Source organism: Furipterus horrens, unplaced genomic scaffold (assembly GCF_987537825.1).
Source record: "Furipterus horrens unplaced genomic scaffold, mFurHor1.1.pri manual_scaffold_1, whole genome shotgun sequence".
Taxonomy (NCBI): Eukaryota; Metazoa; Chordata; class Mammalia; order Chiroptera; family Furipteridae; genus Furipterus; species Furipterus horrens.
This window is the reverse complement of record NW_028327171.1, coordinates 195072538-195087076: the sequence shown is the minus strand read 5'-3', so window position 1 is coordinate 195087076 and position 14539 is coordinate 195072538. Positions and strand designations below refer to the sequence as shown.

Sequence of the window (14539 nt, the reverse complement as noted above, 5' to 3'; positions counted from 1 at the left end):
CCATTCCTTCCAGATGAAACCGCTGGACGGCTCCAATCATCTGAATCCCGCACTACCCCACCTTTTCCTGCACATGCTCAGCAGCACCCCTGGGTGAAGGGAAACATCACCCCAGGTCAGTGCAAACATCTCGGCACAGAAGAGCTTTGTAGTTTAGGTCTGTGCACTTCTCGGAGCTGGGGTTTGTCAGAGGTTACAGAAGGTTTAATATTTATTGGGATGCCAGTCATCCCTCTATGTTCTAGCCAAAAGAGTATGTACACAAAATGATGGAGCTGAGGAGGATAAGGTGCAGCCTCCCAACCCAACTTTCCCAGCAAGTGAGACTGGAGAAGGGGACTGGCACCTCGGACTCAAGAGGCTTTCCAGGGAGCCTGCGCAGGTAGACTCATTCAGCCTCACTACCCTATTGCAAGCAGAAGAACTAGAATAAGGTCAGTGAGCACCTGAATATTTGTTGGGATCGCTGAAGAGACTGTAAGGGCACCAAGGGATTCCCACCTCACCCAGGAGCAGATATTTTAGTGTGAGAAGGCATCAAAGCGTAATTCCGTCATTTTAGATATAAAATAATCCCTTCGATTCCTCCCCCTTTGGAGGAACAAGCCATGGTATAGAAAAGGGGGGGAGTCCTTCACTTAGAACTTCCCTAAGAAAGCAGAAAGGTTCCCAGGGGTCCTCTTCTTCAGGGTGGTGAGAAGAGAGTGCAGGGAGTATCTCCATGACACGGTTACACATCTCCAGGGGTGCCCACGTTATCCAAGGTGCTGCTTGGGCATTATTCCTCAGCCATTACCTCTCAGGGAAGTGGACAGATAGAGAAGAGCAACTTCAAAAGACACACTAGTTTATCCAAAACCTTCTCTGCATTTCTCCCAGAGCAGCCCATTCACAACAGAACCCTCTGCTCACACTGCAATGTGGAATGCAGACCATATACAGCTGATAACTACACATGCACAATTGTTTAAGCTTGGCACAGGCTTGACAATGATAACAATACAACTTGTAGCATTTCCTCCAGCCCCTCATCCAACATCAGAATTGTTTCTCTCCACTAGGTCCCAGATGAAGCAAAGTCCTTACTCTCCATGTTTCAGGTTCACTTCTCAGTTTTAGGCTATAGCCATGCAATACTCATGTCTTATATTGACTTCCCCCGGTCAGAGCTCTCCTGTACACTGTTCAACACAAATGCACAGGAGGGGCTTCTAAGACCCCTACATTCTCTCACTAGAGTGCTGTTCTCTTAGGAGCACACTGCTGCTTTATTAACAAGGCCTTACATTTGATGCATCCTTAGACTGCTTCCCCTTCTGCACTGGGCAGAGGTAAGAAGAATTACAAGGATTCATTTTGCAATAAGCAGGAGAGCATGCTGAGGGCCCAAGCAATCACATCGGACACAACCAGATGGCCTAGAAAGTTGAAGAGCCAAATATTCAATGACTTCTTTAATGGATGTCTAGTAGAGAGCTCATAGGACAAGTGGAGAAGTAGCAAAAGCATTACAAATGTGTTTTGTGTTTTTAACTCAAAAGAAGTATGTTGTCTAAATTCTTAGTGATCATTACCTCGAATGCACTTCAATCATGGGCCTGTCAAACTGTCTCTCATTTTTTCTTAGTCCACTTTCAGTAGGGGAAAGATCACATAATACACCACTGTCTTCTCATTTCCAAAACCAGGAAAAAAGTACTGACTGAAACCAAAGCAAAGACTTGCTGTGCGACACTTCTTAGATCATAAGCTCCATGAGGTCAGCGACTCTTCAATGCTGAATCCCCCAACACCCAGCCCAGTGGCTGCCTTACTGTGGTAATAATAATGAATCATAAATACAAATACTTGTTGAATGTATTAATCAGCTCTGGCTGCCATTAACAAAATATCATAGGCTTGGTGACTTAAACAACAGAAATGTATTTTTCGACATCCAAGATGGCGGAGGAGTAAATGGAAGCTACACTAACCTCCTCCCAGGACCAGTCTGGGTTTACAACTTAATTTTGGAGAAATCATCTGGAACAACCGACGAACACTAGCTGGAAAGAAGTCTTATAACCACGGAGAGACAGAAAAGGCCGCTACATCACAACGTGACCGGTAGGGAGTGCGGAGACGCGGAAGGGCTGGCTGGGCTCACATGGGTGGCAGCTGAAGGGACTGAGAAACAGCTCAGCAGCCGGGGATTCCCCCTGAGAAGGGCAGGGTCTAAACCCCCAGCTGGGCTTCCCAGCCTACAGCGACAGAGTGGAAAGTAAAACAGTATCAGCTGTGAAAAGCGAAAAGCCACAGGGTTTCTTGCTAGCCGGAGAGAAACAGCAGGAGAAAAAGAGCTCTTAAGTGGATCACATACGAAAATATTTTGGCCACCACTTACCCTGGGCTCGAGCGGAGGGAGGGCGGAGAGGACTGGAGACACTTGGGGAGAGTTTGGCACGGTGGCTTTGGGGGAAGAACTGGAGGAGCAGCCGACTGGGTCCCAGTGCTGACTCATCCCCAGTGCTGCGGGTAGACCATTCCCCTCCAAGTGGCGTCAGCCTGAGGGGAAGCAAAAGCCCTGCCGACGGGAATTAAGCTGCCACACCCACAGTCCTTAAGCCTGACAGCTAATCACAGATTGAGCAGATTAACAATCAAAGAAGACAGACAACAGCAGTAGATCCCTGGAAGTCTCCAACAGGCTGCCTAGGGCCAGACTGGTACATGATCTGACGCCACCAGAGGCAGATCCAGGAAGTGCAGATCATTCTAGGAAGCACCAACAAACAATAGGAGTCAAAAAAATGGGGAGACAGAGAAACAACCTCCCATCAAAAGGAAAGGTAGAATCCCCAGAAAGAGTGCTAAATGAAATAGAGGGGAGCGAACTATCAGATATGGAATTCAAAACATGGATTATGGAGAAGCTGAATGAGCTCAGCGGAAACTTCAAAGAACTCCAGAAAAACTACAAGGAACTCACAGAAAATTACGTGAGCATGAAAAAGGACATAGAAGCTATCAATAAGAGCCAGGAGGAAATGAAGAATACGATCTCTGAATTGAAGAACACAGTAGAAGGAATTAAAAGCAGGCTAGAGGAAGCAGAAGATCGGATCAGCGAGCTGGAGGACAACCTACACAAAAACTCCCAGACAATGCAACAAAATGAAAAAAGACTGAACAAGACTGAAGAGGTTCTAAGACAGCTGCAGGACAACATGAAACGTAATAATATCCGTATCATAGGAATTCCAGAAGGAGAAGAAGAAGAGCAAGGGATAGAAAACCTCTTTGAAAAACTAATGACAGAAAACTTCCCTAACATGACGAGAGAAAGAGTCACGCAAGTCCAGGAAGCACAGAGGGTCCCAATGAAGATGAACCCCAACAGGCCCACCTCAAGACACATCATAATTAAAATGGCAACATTCAAAGACAAAGAGAGGATCCTAAAAGCAGCAAGAGAAAAACAACTAATAACATACAAGGGTACTCCAATAAGGCTATCATCAGATTTCTCAGCAGAAACACTACAAGCCAGAAGGGAATGGCAAAAAATATTCCAAGCAATGAAAAACAAAGGTCTACAACCTAGAATACTATACCCAGCAAAACTCTCATTCAAAATGGAGGGTGAAATAAGGAGCTTCCAAGACAAAAGAAGGCTAAAAGAATACATCTCCACCAAACCAGCAATGCAAGAGATGCTAAAGGGTCTGCTCTAAGAAGATAAAGAAACAGAGAGAGACAGAGAAGAACACAAGTACAAAGGGGAAAAATGACAGTGAATAAGTACTTATCGGTAATAACCTTAAATGTAAATGCATTAAATGCTCCAATTAAAAGACATAGGGTAGCTGAATGGATTAGAAAGAATGACCCACATATATGCTGTCTACAAGAGATCCACCTTAGAACAAAAGATCTACACAGACTGAAAGTAAAGGGATGGAAAAAAGTATTTCAAGCAAATGGGCATGGGAATGACTGGGAATGACTTTCAAAGGTAATAAAAGCCCGCGAAATAAAAGGCCTGCTGCCATGGTTGGTTGTGCGGTCCACAGCAATCTCTCCAGGGAAAGAATGAAGGTTGTTTTCCTGAAAGATGGCTAGAAGGGACCTTAAGGCACAATGGAAAACCAGAAAGACTTGGAAAGGACAGGTGTGTACAGGCAAGGATGAATGCCAGGTATGTGGCCCAGCTTCTGTGCCCTGAAGAGCAGACTGAGGGCCACCCTAAATGTTCCTTGGGTAAGTTCCAGCAAAACAGAACTAAAGATCATAAGTGATCATTTGCTGCTCTTATGTTTATGCAAACGAACAGGATAAATTAAAAATGGACTTAATGTAGCCCCTTTAAAGACAAGGAGAGTAATCTTAGGGAGAAAAATCATTATTCAAGGAAAATCACAATGATCAGTGGCAGACTGTAAAGTAGGGCAGCTAACCGTCTTAAAAGTTTCTTCTCACTTAAAAAATGGTTTCACTTGAAAATTAAACCATATCTGTGATATCACCAAAGAGATTCAAGTTGCAGGCAAGTAGAATGTCAAGTGCCTTGCAACTGGATGTCTTCCCAATAAGACAGTCTTACAGATTTAGAGACTTGTTTGTTGGCTATGTTACATAAATTAACATGTGTTTTCTGTTTTCAAAGGGCATAAGCCTATGACCGCATTACCTCAGTGATTGTCTGTACGCAAAAGGCTCACTTAATCCTCTCTGCAGCGCTGCCTCCTGAGACTCAACGGTTTGGCTGAACTAAATGGCTGGGTTGATGAAGAATAGGGTGGTCTGTGGGCTTCACTTTAAAACTGAATTCTCTTTTCTATCCTAATGGCTTGGACAGAAAGGGCCCAGAGGTCTGAGAAGGGGGAAACATAAACTATTTCCCTCAGCCCAAACTAAATATAATGGGCAAAAGGGTTTTGGACAGGCGAGATGTGCCTAGCACACCTTCCTCCAAAGAAGCCCCCCCCCCTTTTTTTTTTCTCCTAATGTGGAACATTGAAAAATTAATCCCTGCCTTTTGTCACCTAGTAGTTATGGATTGAATGATGCTTTTTAACCCTTTTTGCCAAATCTGTTCCCCCCAGAACACAACAAGGATGCCAACCTGCTAAACCAAGTACGCCGTAGTCCGGAGACAGCCAACTGACCTGGAGTCTGCACAATCCTTCCCCATGTGGGAAGGCCACCCTCCCCTCCACACCCCCACTATTATTAGGGATTTCTGGACCCAAGGGTAGGTAGGACGACGACCATGTCCAGCTTGAAGCAGCTAGAGGAGCTTGAGACCTTCGCCCATTGTCCTTTACAAGATTACAAAGGGTCTTAATATCTGAGAGGGAGGGATAGTTATTTTTTACGAACCATGGGTACGGACTTGGGGGGGGATGCTGGGGGAGGGAGATACTGGGTGGAGGGGAGTAAAGGGGAAAAAATTGGAACTACTGTAACAACATAATCAATAAAATATACTTTAAAAAAAAAAAAAAAAAAGAAAGCAATGACAAAATTTAAAAAAAAAAAAAGAAATGTATTTTTCACACTTCTGGAGGCCAAATCCAAGAACAAGATGCTGGCTGATTCAATTCCTGATGAGGACCCTCTTCCTCGCTTGCAGACACCTGTCTTCTTGCTGTGGTCTCACATAGCAGAGAGAGAGAGTACACAGGAGCAAACTCTTTGGTGTCTCTTCTAATAAGAACACTACTAACCCTAGCAGATCATGGCTCTACCCTATGACCTCACTGAAACTTCATTACCTCCTTATAGGCCTTATCTCCAAATACAGTTATGTTGGGGGTTAAGGTTTCAACATAGGAATTTTAGAAGGCCATATTCAGTCCACAGCATCGAACATGTCCTTCCAATTAGAAGATGTGTAACTATCACACATTATCCCATTTAATCCTTACAACAACCTACAGCTTAGGAAGGAAATCAAAGTTTAAGAAGAACACAGGGTGGGGCAAAAGTGGGTTTACAGTTGTGAGTACAAAAAACACAAAGTTTATTCTTATATTATTTTCCATATGCACAACTGTGAACCTACTTTTGTTCCACTCTGTATATCCATATAATGGCATACTATTCAGCCACAACAGAGATGAATCTTGGAAACATTATGCTAATAAAACAAGTCGGTCACAAAAGACCACAAGTTGTACAAATCCATTTATATAAAATGTCCGGAATAGGGAAATTATTAGAGACAAAAAAGCAGATGAGTGGTTGCCAGAGGCCCGGGGAAGAGGAGAGCAGGCAGTGATGACTACAGGTTGGTACACGTTTTCTTTCTGGGGCAATAAAAATGTTCTGGAATTAGATGATGGGAATTTTAGGGCATGTGAATTATATCTCATGCTGTTATTAAGAAAAAAGTTGAGAAACTGCCCAAGTTCACACAATGAGTAAATGGCAGTCCAGGTTCAAACTTAGGTCAGACTCCAGAATCTGTGCTTTCAACTATTACACAGCTCTGATCACAGTTATTCCCAATAAACATTTGCTGAGACACACAAGCAAATTTAATTACAGGTAATAGAAGCCTTGGCATAATTCCAATCACACATGCAGGGAGGACAATCCTCAGATACCCCGCCCCCCACCCAGGGACTTCAAAGGATCAATACACATTAAGAATTATTAATCTACTAATCCTTTTTAAACCCTCTGTAACTTGCAACAATGGTTATTTTTGAGGAAAAACAAAACAAAATTGAAAAGGAGGGCATACTGAAAGGAATACGACTAAAGGTCCTCTAAGGCCACAATCAATTAGGAATTTTTGGGCCAAATAAAATGTAAACACGGTGGTATGACGTCCATGCTCACTGCCCACTGTGTCTTCCCACCCAAGCACCTCGCCATGGGCAATGCTCTGGCCACCTGGTTCCTCTCTGATCCTGTCTCCTCAGTCTCCCACCGTACCCCTCTCCCCCATTGCACTGCAGTCACACCTGCCTCTCTCCTTCTTGAACATTCTACGTTCTCCTCCACACTGGCTGCCTTACTGCCCCAGCTGTGAGGGATCCTCAGCCTTCCAGCCTCATGGGGTGGCTCATCTTTGACAATCTCAGCTCAATGTCCCTCCACAGACCGACCTTCTGGCTTCTGTGACATCTCAATAACACTGGCCACTCCCACCTGCAGTCACTCCCCATCACACAGCCCAGGTATGTGTCCTTCAATGTACTTGTTTTTATTCAGTGCTCACCGTCTGCCTTTTCCCCTGGAACAAAGCTCCATCGGGGAGGCAGGGACCTTATCTATCTTACTCCAGCTGCATCAGCACCTACACCAGCCGCTGGCATATGGCAGATGCTCACTTGACGTTTGCTGAACAAATAAAACACACACCTCTGCATGAGATGCCTCAGCAAGCCAAGGACTCACTTGTTCAGTCCAGGAGAGCACAGACTCAAAAAGGCTGTCCTTGCAAAAACTCACATCAAGCTACTCTTTAGTAACCTGGATAGCTGGCAGTCCAGGCCTGGGAAGGTCATTAACCATTCAGATGCTATGGCCACCACTTCTATTAGTTTATGTTCCCATCTTTATGCTTTCACTCCTTCAGTGGGCCCACATAGTCATATATCTTTTGCCTCTTCCGTCCTTTAACAATTTTAATGGGAATGACATTCCTCTTTCTTCAGGAGCTCTTTTGGTTCCTCTGTGATTGATTCAAAAATTCTCTTGACTGTTTAAGTTTATTCTAACATGGATCAAGATTACTTAATTAAGTAATCAAGATTTAGCTCAAGCATCACCTTTCCAAGATACCTTGTCATATTCCTCCTGCCTGGAAAGCTGCCTCTATTTGGTGCATGTTTATCTCTAGCAAAACAAATTTCACTCTTCAAAAATTACATATTAATCTGATGACCTCTCCCAACTAAACTATAAGCTCTTAAAGGCAATGATTGCTCATAGCAGGTGCTTAACTTAATTCCTTTGCACATTAAATATTGGTGGCAAATAATTTTCTGATGTGTTTCCAGACCTCTAACTACCCTGGACGTCCCATATGACCCACTGTCAGTCATCTGATTGGGACACTCTGTTGTGGCCATCAGCCTCGAACAAAACATAGCAATGTTGGTTGCTATCACACTACAGTCTGGAATGACAGTCACTACTGCAGTAAGAGTTAAAGGAATAGAAAACCGAAACACTAAATTTAGCCACAGCTAGCTTCTCAACATAGTCTAAGATTTGGCAAGACAAATCCCTTAGACGGGCACAGTGCTGACACAGCCTGGTGAAAAGGAACTCAACCAGTGCTCAGCAGACTCAAAAAGGAAAAGCTGCAGTACCTTTAACAAAGGAAGTTCTGAGTTCTGCTGATTCATTCTGACTTAAAGCTGCAATAACACTTGAGTAAGGAGCACCCAAGCTGACTCTGCATTTTTTTCCTGCAGAGTTCACAGAATTTGGCATACAAGAAATTTAATAGTTCTCCTTTAGAATCTTTTGCAACTTCTCAGATATTGATTGTGGTCATCTACATTATAGTGTCTGATAGCATTACATGGTATTTTTCTGGCAAAGATGCAGTCCTGGTCAAAATACTGATGAGAGTGTAAAACACTGATGGGAGCCTCTTGCGCTCAAGAAGGCCATACAGGAAATCCTCTCACCAAAGAAAGTTCATTACTAACCTAATTAGAGACTAAAGAGCCCTGCTTTTGACATCAGCTCTTGCCCATGCTTTGCACAAAAACATCTGTACAATGGGTTCCAACTTAGAAAACAGCACTTACATGTCTACATAAACACATGCTCAGAAAAAATCAGGTAAATTTTTATCAGGACCAAAATTTCTAAAAGACCTGTATGAGAGCAAATTATAAAGCCAAGGACCTTCTCAAAATATTTACAGATCATCGTTTTCTTTGTTCACTCAGAATTGCAATACAGTATGTGAATTGCATAAAACAAGGTAAAAGGGAAGAAATGTTTAGACTGAAGTTAAATTATACTTAAGTCAGTAAATGTTCATGCCTCCAATATACAACACAGTAATGATTATAGCTAACATTTAATTAACTAGCATTACCTCAAATATTTATTTCATTTAAAATCACAATACAAACACTGTATCTGAGATAGTTCACAAGTTAAATGTTTGTTTTTTTCTTTCAGAAAAAGAAAAAATTTAACTTCAGACTTCTATGTTTTTCTTTAGGTGCTATATGGCATAGAATCAACTTCAACAGACATTATTTTGACTAAATCCTTATCATGAAGTGAAGTTTTATTACACTTGCTTAACAGGATTATGACTAAATACTTACTTGTTCAGTGTGAGGTCAAGAATAAATCTGGAGCCAAAGGCTTCAATCTGGAAGCTTGCCTGGGCCAGATGGACAGCCTATGGATCCAAAAAGACAGAAAAAGTCCTTAGCTTACTTTCTTATCTTTAAAGCTGATATATCAATATCAAGAATAATATTTATGAGAACTTTTTTATGGATTGATTCACTTCCTTATGGATCCTTATGTAACAATTCATTCTTCTTTAAAAGGAGACTAGTGCATTGTCATGGTTGCACTGAATATCTGTGCAGCAAGAAACTCATAGAAAGACGGTGAGTCCTTTAAAATGAACACATCATTATGAAAATCCAGAGTACATTCAGCTGCACTTACAAAATGACCATGATGAATTGTGCAAAAGTCTGGCTAATTAAAGCTTGGCTTCAGCCTATTTTGTGCACAAAGCTGACCAATTCTTTCTGCACACCTAAGTGAAAAATCATGTCAGCTTTCTGCTCTTCATCAGGAATTGGAACTTTCTCTAAATAGTGTATCAGCAGAATGTGACAATAAAATAGGATAGCACAAAGGCCCTTTGTGGAGACTGAGAGTTTCTGTCCCCCTTTAAAAGTCATACATTTATATCACTTTTTGCTTTTCAGCCTTTTGGTTAAGATCAGGTGTAAAAATCACACATTTGCAAATGTTGTCCTTATTGTGCCTTAATTCAAAATACAAAGATAATCTCATCTAAACACAAATTATGTGTATTAGGTATTAAAGATAAGTATAGTTCGTAGACCCATCTTGAATAATGTAAATTAACAAATCAATTAATTTTTTTTATCATCATCCAAGGACATGTTTATTGATTTCAGAGAGGGGGAAGGGAGGGCGTAAGGGAGAGAGAGAGAAATATCAATGTGAGAGAGAAACACCAATCAGTTGCCTTTCACATGTGCCCCAATTGGGAATCAAATCCGTGACCTCTAGGTTCGTGGACAACACTCCAACCAACTGAGCCACACCACCCAGGGAAAATCAATGAAGTTTTACAAAAGTATTATCCAAGATAAAACTCTTCTTTGTCCATCTATGGGGGGAGGGGGTAAATGCAACATTCACACCCTCTCCCCCTCCCTTGCTCACAAACATCCTTCCTCCAGACTTCATTCCTAAAACACAGTGGGTGTTCACACATCATCGGGGAAGTGCTACATGCGCATAGTAAGCAGGCTTTTTCCACTCCCACATCTGCTCTAATACCCCACCCAGGCTCCTCATGGCCCTCCTCCTCCACTGATGATTATTGAAACCCTACTCAGCCTTCAAGGGCAACCCTGCCGCATTACTTCTTGGAAACTCTCCTTCACAAGCTTAAATGAAAATGAATTCTTCGTCCCCAGGGCTTTGGGGAAAACTATTTGTTCCTCCCTCCACCGGCAGGTGTGCTTCCAATCCACCCTTGGACAGTGAGCTCCACAACTCACATCACAAGCGTCTTGCCAGTAGTTGTAGATTTAGTGACCCTTCCCCTAAATATATGAACTTTCAATTAATGAAGCAAATATTTATTGGGAAGACTTCTGTCATGCCAAACCCATAAAATACTGTAAATCATGACTTCTTGTCAGGCCCAACTGCTGATGAGATACTCACTCCAAAATAGGTCGATTAATAAAATTAAAAGGAAATTAACAAATTCTAAATTTTAAATACAAAACTATGATAAGGCGCCGGAATCCCTAACACCAAGGTGATAGTATGCCAAACCCCAAACAGCCATGTAGAACGGTGTTCAGTGACATGTCTGATCACATATACATACATGTGGCCAAGGTGGCCACCTTTCCTCTAAATGTCCCCCCCACTTCCTCAGCACAGTGTCGGGCACATGCCATTATCGTCACTGTTATCATCTTCATCAATAACAACAACATTATGATCCAAACCTATTGACAGATTACTCTCCACAATTGAAACTATTTCAATGTTATCGACCACCTTCCTGGTTCTCCATGAGGGAAAAAAAAAATCTGATTTTATCATATTTATCAGTAAGAATGTTATAACTCTTTAAGAGGCAGCACATTTTCCTATAACATGATTTCATATTTCCACAAGCATTCATTTTCCTTGCACATTCAGCAAATGGTGTTAGTATATTCATCTAATATATCCGTATCCATTTTAAGTAATTTTTGTATAGTGGTATGTGTTATTTTCCCTACATTCTGTTTCTCTCCCCCTTGTGATACGTTCCGAATTTGTATGTAAAGTACAGATTCTTCTCTATACCAAAAGAAATACCTGACAAATGTTACTTTTCCATGTCATTCTGTGATGTCAGCTCTATCATAGACATGAGAGAAATAGCTTTTAACTTCTGGAATCTCTGTTATTTCAGATCAATTGATCACTTTTTCTTTAATAAAATATTATACAGTTTTGATAATTGTCCATTTTAAATATGTTTCAAATCAGGTAAAATGAGTCCTCATCATTGTTTTTACACATTACATTTTTTGGATATTATTTGTTATTACTTCTTATTAGAAGTAAAATTAGAAGGATAGCTTAGAGGAGCAGAAAATTGTATAATATACAGCCATAACACTAACAGTTTGTTAAATACCATGGAGTTGACTAACTGACCAGCATCATTGACACTCATGAAATACAAAACCTACCTTAAGTACTGCTTTTCTTTGACAAAGAAGGAACTAGGCAACAAGGTTTAGAAATGTGTTCAGTAGTACAAAATCAGAACACAGGAATACTTGAGAGATGAGTTCATAAACACACGTAAAGTCATAATGAGTTATTTTTCTCCTTTGAGAGATCTGTTAAACACACTTGATGATTAACACGTGGTTTTACAAGGACAGTCACTGTAACAGCGCTGTGTAAGAATGCAGGGTTTTATAGTCAAAGAGTCATTTCACGATAAGAATAAGCACAGCCCTGGGCTCAGAATTACCACCCTGAAAGCCTGAGAACAGCTGTTGCCTAAGCACTTCGATATTTTCCCTTTGACTCAGAATCTGGCACAGGGAAATTACAGGAGCGCTATAAACAAAAACAACTACACTCGATTATATACACAAACCTCCTTCACTGCAATAACAATTTACACATCTTAACAATGTGCTTTTGTTGTTTTTTCCTTCGAATAGACAGCACCTAATAATATCGTATTAAATAAGTTTAGAAGATGGTTAGGTCCCCCAGCTAAGAATGGTTTTGCATTTTACAAAGCTATGCTATGATATGAAGCAATCGTTTATGCTCAGCTTTGTGTAAGGTATATTACATAAGCTCAACAGACACAGTTATATTTTCTTAAGACTTATGTCCTAGAATAGCTAACATTAATATGGAGATGGAAACAAGAGAAAAACGTGACTATCTACTTATAAAAATAAAAAGCAGCCATTTCCAGGGTATATATGTTTTCATGCAAAAATATTTCGCACATAATGAATGTTCAATCAGCCTTCTTTACTACTTGGCAAGGATTTGTGAATTTTATGAAGTGGGAATATAACTGGAACTAAATATGGGAGATGAAAAGTTAACACTTTCCCAGATTTCATAAAATGTTATGAGACTGTATTTCATAATTCAGTAGAAAGTGAGCAACCTGACTTGAGGTATCTACACTCTCAATCCCAGCATCCTCTGAGCACATATTTTACTTCAGTATGCTCTGTAAAGTACATGGTTTGGGAAATAGGAAAATGTGGGAGGAGTTTCCTTGCTCTTAAGGTACATTCTGTTTATTTAGGGAAACATTCATAAAGTAATGAAGGAAACATATAGAAGGCCATATCCATAAGATGAGGAAATGCTTTCAAATGGAGGCAGAAGCCCAGCAGACTACCCAGCAGCCCTCAGTAGACATGGGCAGGATGCTTCACACTCTGCTTCCTAAAGAAGAGGACTATGGACTTCTAAGAAAGGAGGTGCTAGAGAGCAAAGACGATGCAATGTAAGAAGCCAGGATTAATAAAACTGTCTTCCCCACAGAAAGGAATCATGGAAAAAGTAAAACACTAAATAGTTGATTAGTAGTGAGACTGTAGACAATTTTTTTCTTGTTTTGAATTTCCTTATTGCTTTAATAATATTGCTTATTCTATGTTCATTAAAGTATCAGTATATAGATCTTGACTACTGTAAATAGCCTAAGTGCCCATCAGTAGATGAGTGGATAAAAAAACCTGTGGTACATTTACACAATGGAATATTATGCAGCAATAAAAAAGAAGGAACTCTTGCCTTTTGCAACAGGAAGGATGGACCTAAAGACTACTACGCTAAGTGAAATAAGCCAGTCAGTGAAAGAGAAATACCATATGATCTCACTTATATATGGAATCTAATCAACAAAATAAACTAATGAGAAAAACAGAATCAGAGGCATAGAAACATGGAACAGACTGACAGCTGTCAGAGGGGAGGGGGTGGGGGGAAGGGATGAAAGAAGGTGAAAAGATTAGCCAAAGTATATATATGCCTGACCCATGGACACAGACAAGAGTGTGGTAATTGCCTGAGGGAGTAGGGGGGGAAATTGGGACAACTGTAATAGCATAAATAGTAAAATATAATTTAAAATACATCAAATATATATATATTGTGATTTTGTGTGTATGGCTGTGGATGTGTATGCATACTATAAATTTTTTAGGAAGAATTTTTCCCTCTTTTCATCTTTTTGCTTATGGTTTTTCTTCGACTCTTAATGATTTTTCATTTTTTAAAACTTATTTGTTTGTTCGTTTATTTATTTATTTTATTTTTAGAGAGAGGGGAAAGGAGAAAGAGAGGGAGAGAAACATCACTGTGTGGTTGCCTCTCACTCGTGCCCCCAACTGGGGACCTGACATGCAACTTAGTAATGTGCCCTGACTGGGAATCGAACCAGCAACACTTGGCTCGCAGGCCGATGCTCAATCCACTGAGCCACAGCAGCCAGTGTCTTAATGATTTTTCACTAGAAGCTTCAAGAATTCCTACTCCCTTTTTTCCAAATACAGTGGAAAAAGTTCCCAGAATCTCAAGCACCGCCTTCTTTTGAGATTCAGGACATTTTATGGTGTTGCAGAGAAGAGAGATTTGGAAATTCACCAACTAAGAGGGAAGAAAATGAGCTAATCAGACAATAGGAGGAGCCTGCTTTGTTTTCAAGGGTAGAGTTGTTGAAGAAAGAGGCTTCAGGAGGGAGCCTTGCACCAACTTGGTTGCACAGTATGTTTTCCTCTTCATATGAAAACAGGAGGAA

At 40.9% G+C, this 14539-nt stretch overlaps 1 protein-coding gene across 1 annotated transcript in view; it reads right to left on the bottom strand.

Annotated features, from left to right (window-relative positions):
- The window catches only part of ADAM23 (ADAM metallopeptidase domain 23), a 141092-nt gene that overhangs the window by 99253 nt on the left and 27300 nt on the right, over positions 1 to 14539 (bottom strand). The window contains exon 3 of the mRNA XM_090282916.1: positions 9291 to 9367. Coding sequence (XP_090139042.1) covers positions 9291 to 9367 — 77 coding nt within the window. The remainder of the gene's footprint in view (positions 1 to 9290; positions 9368 to 14539) is intronic.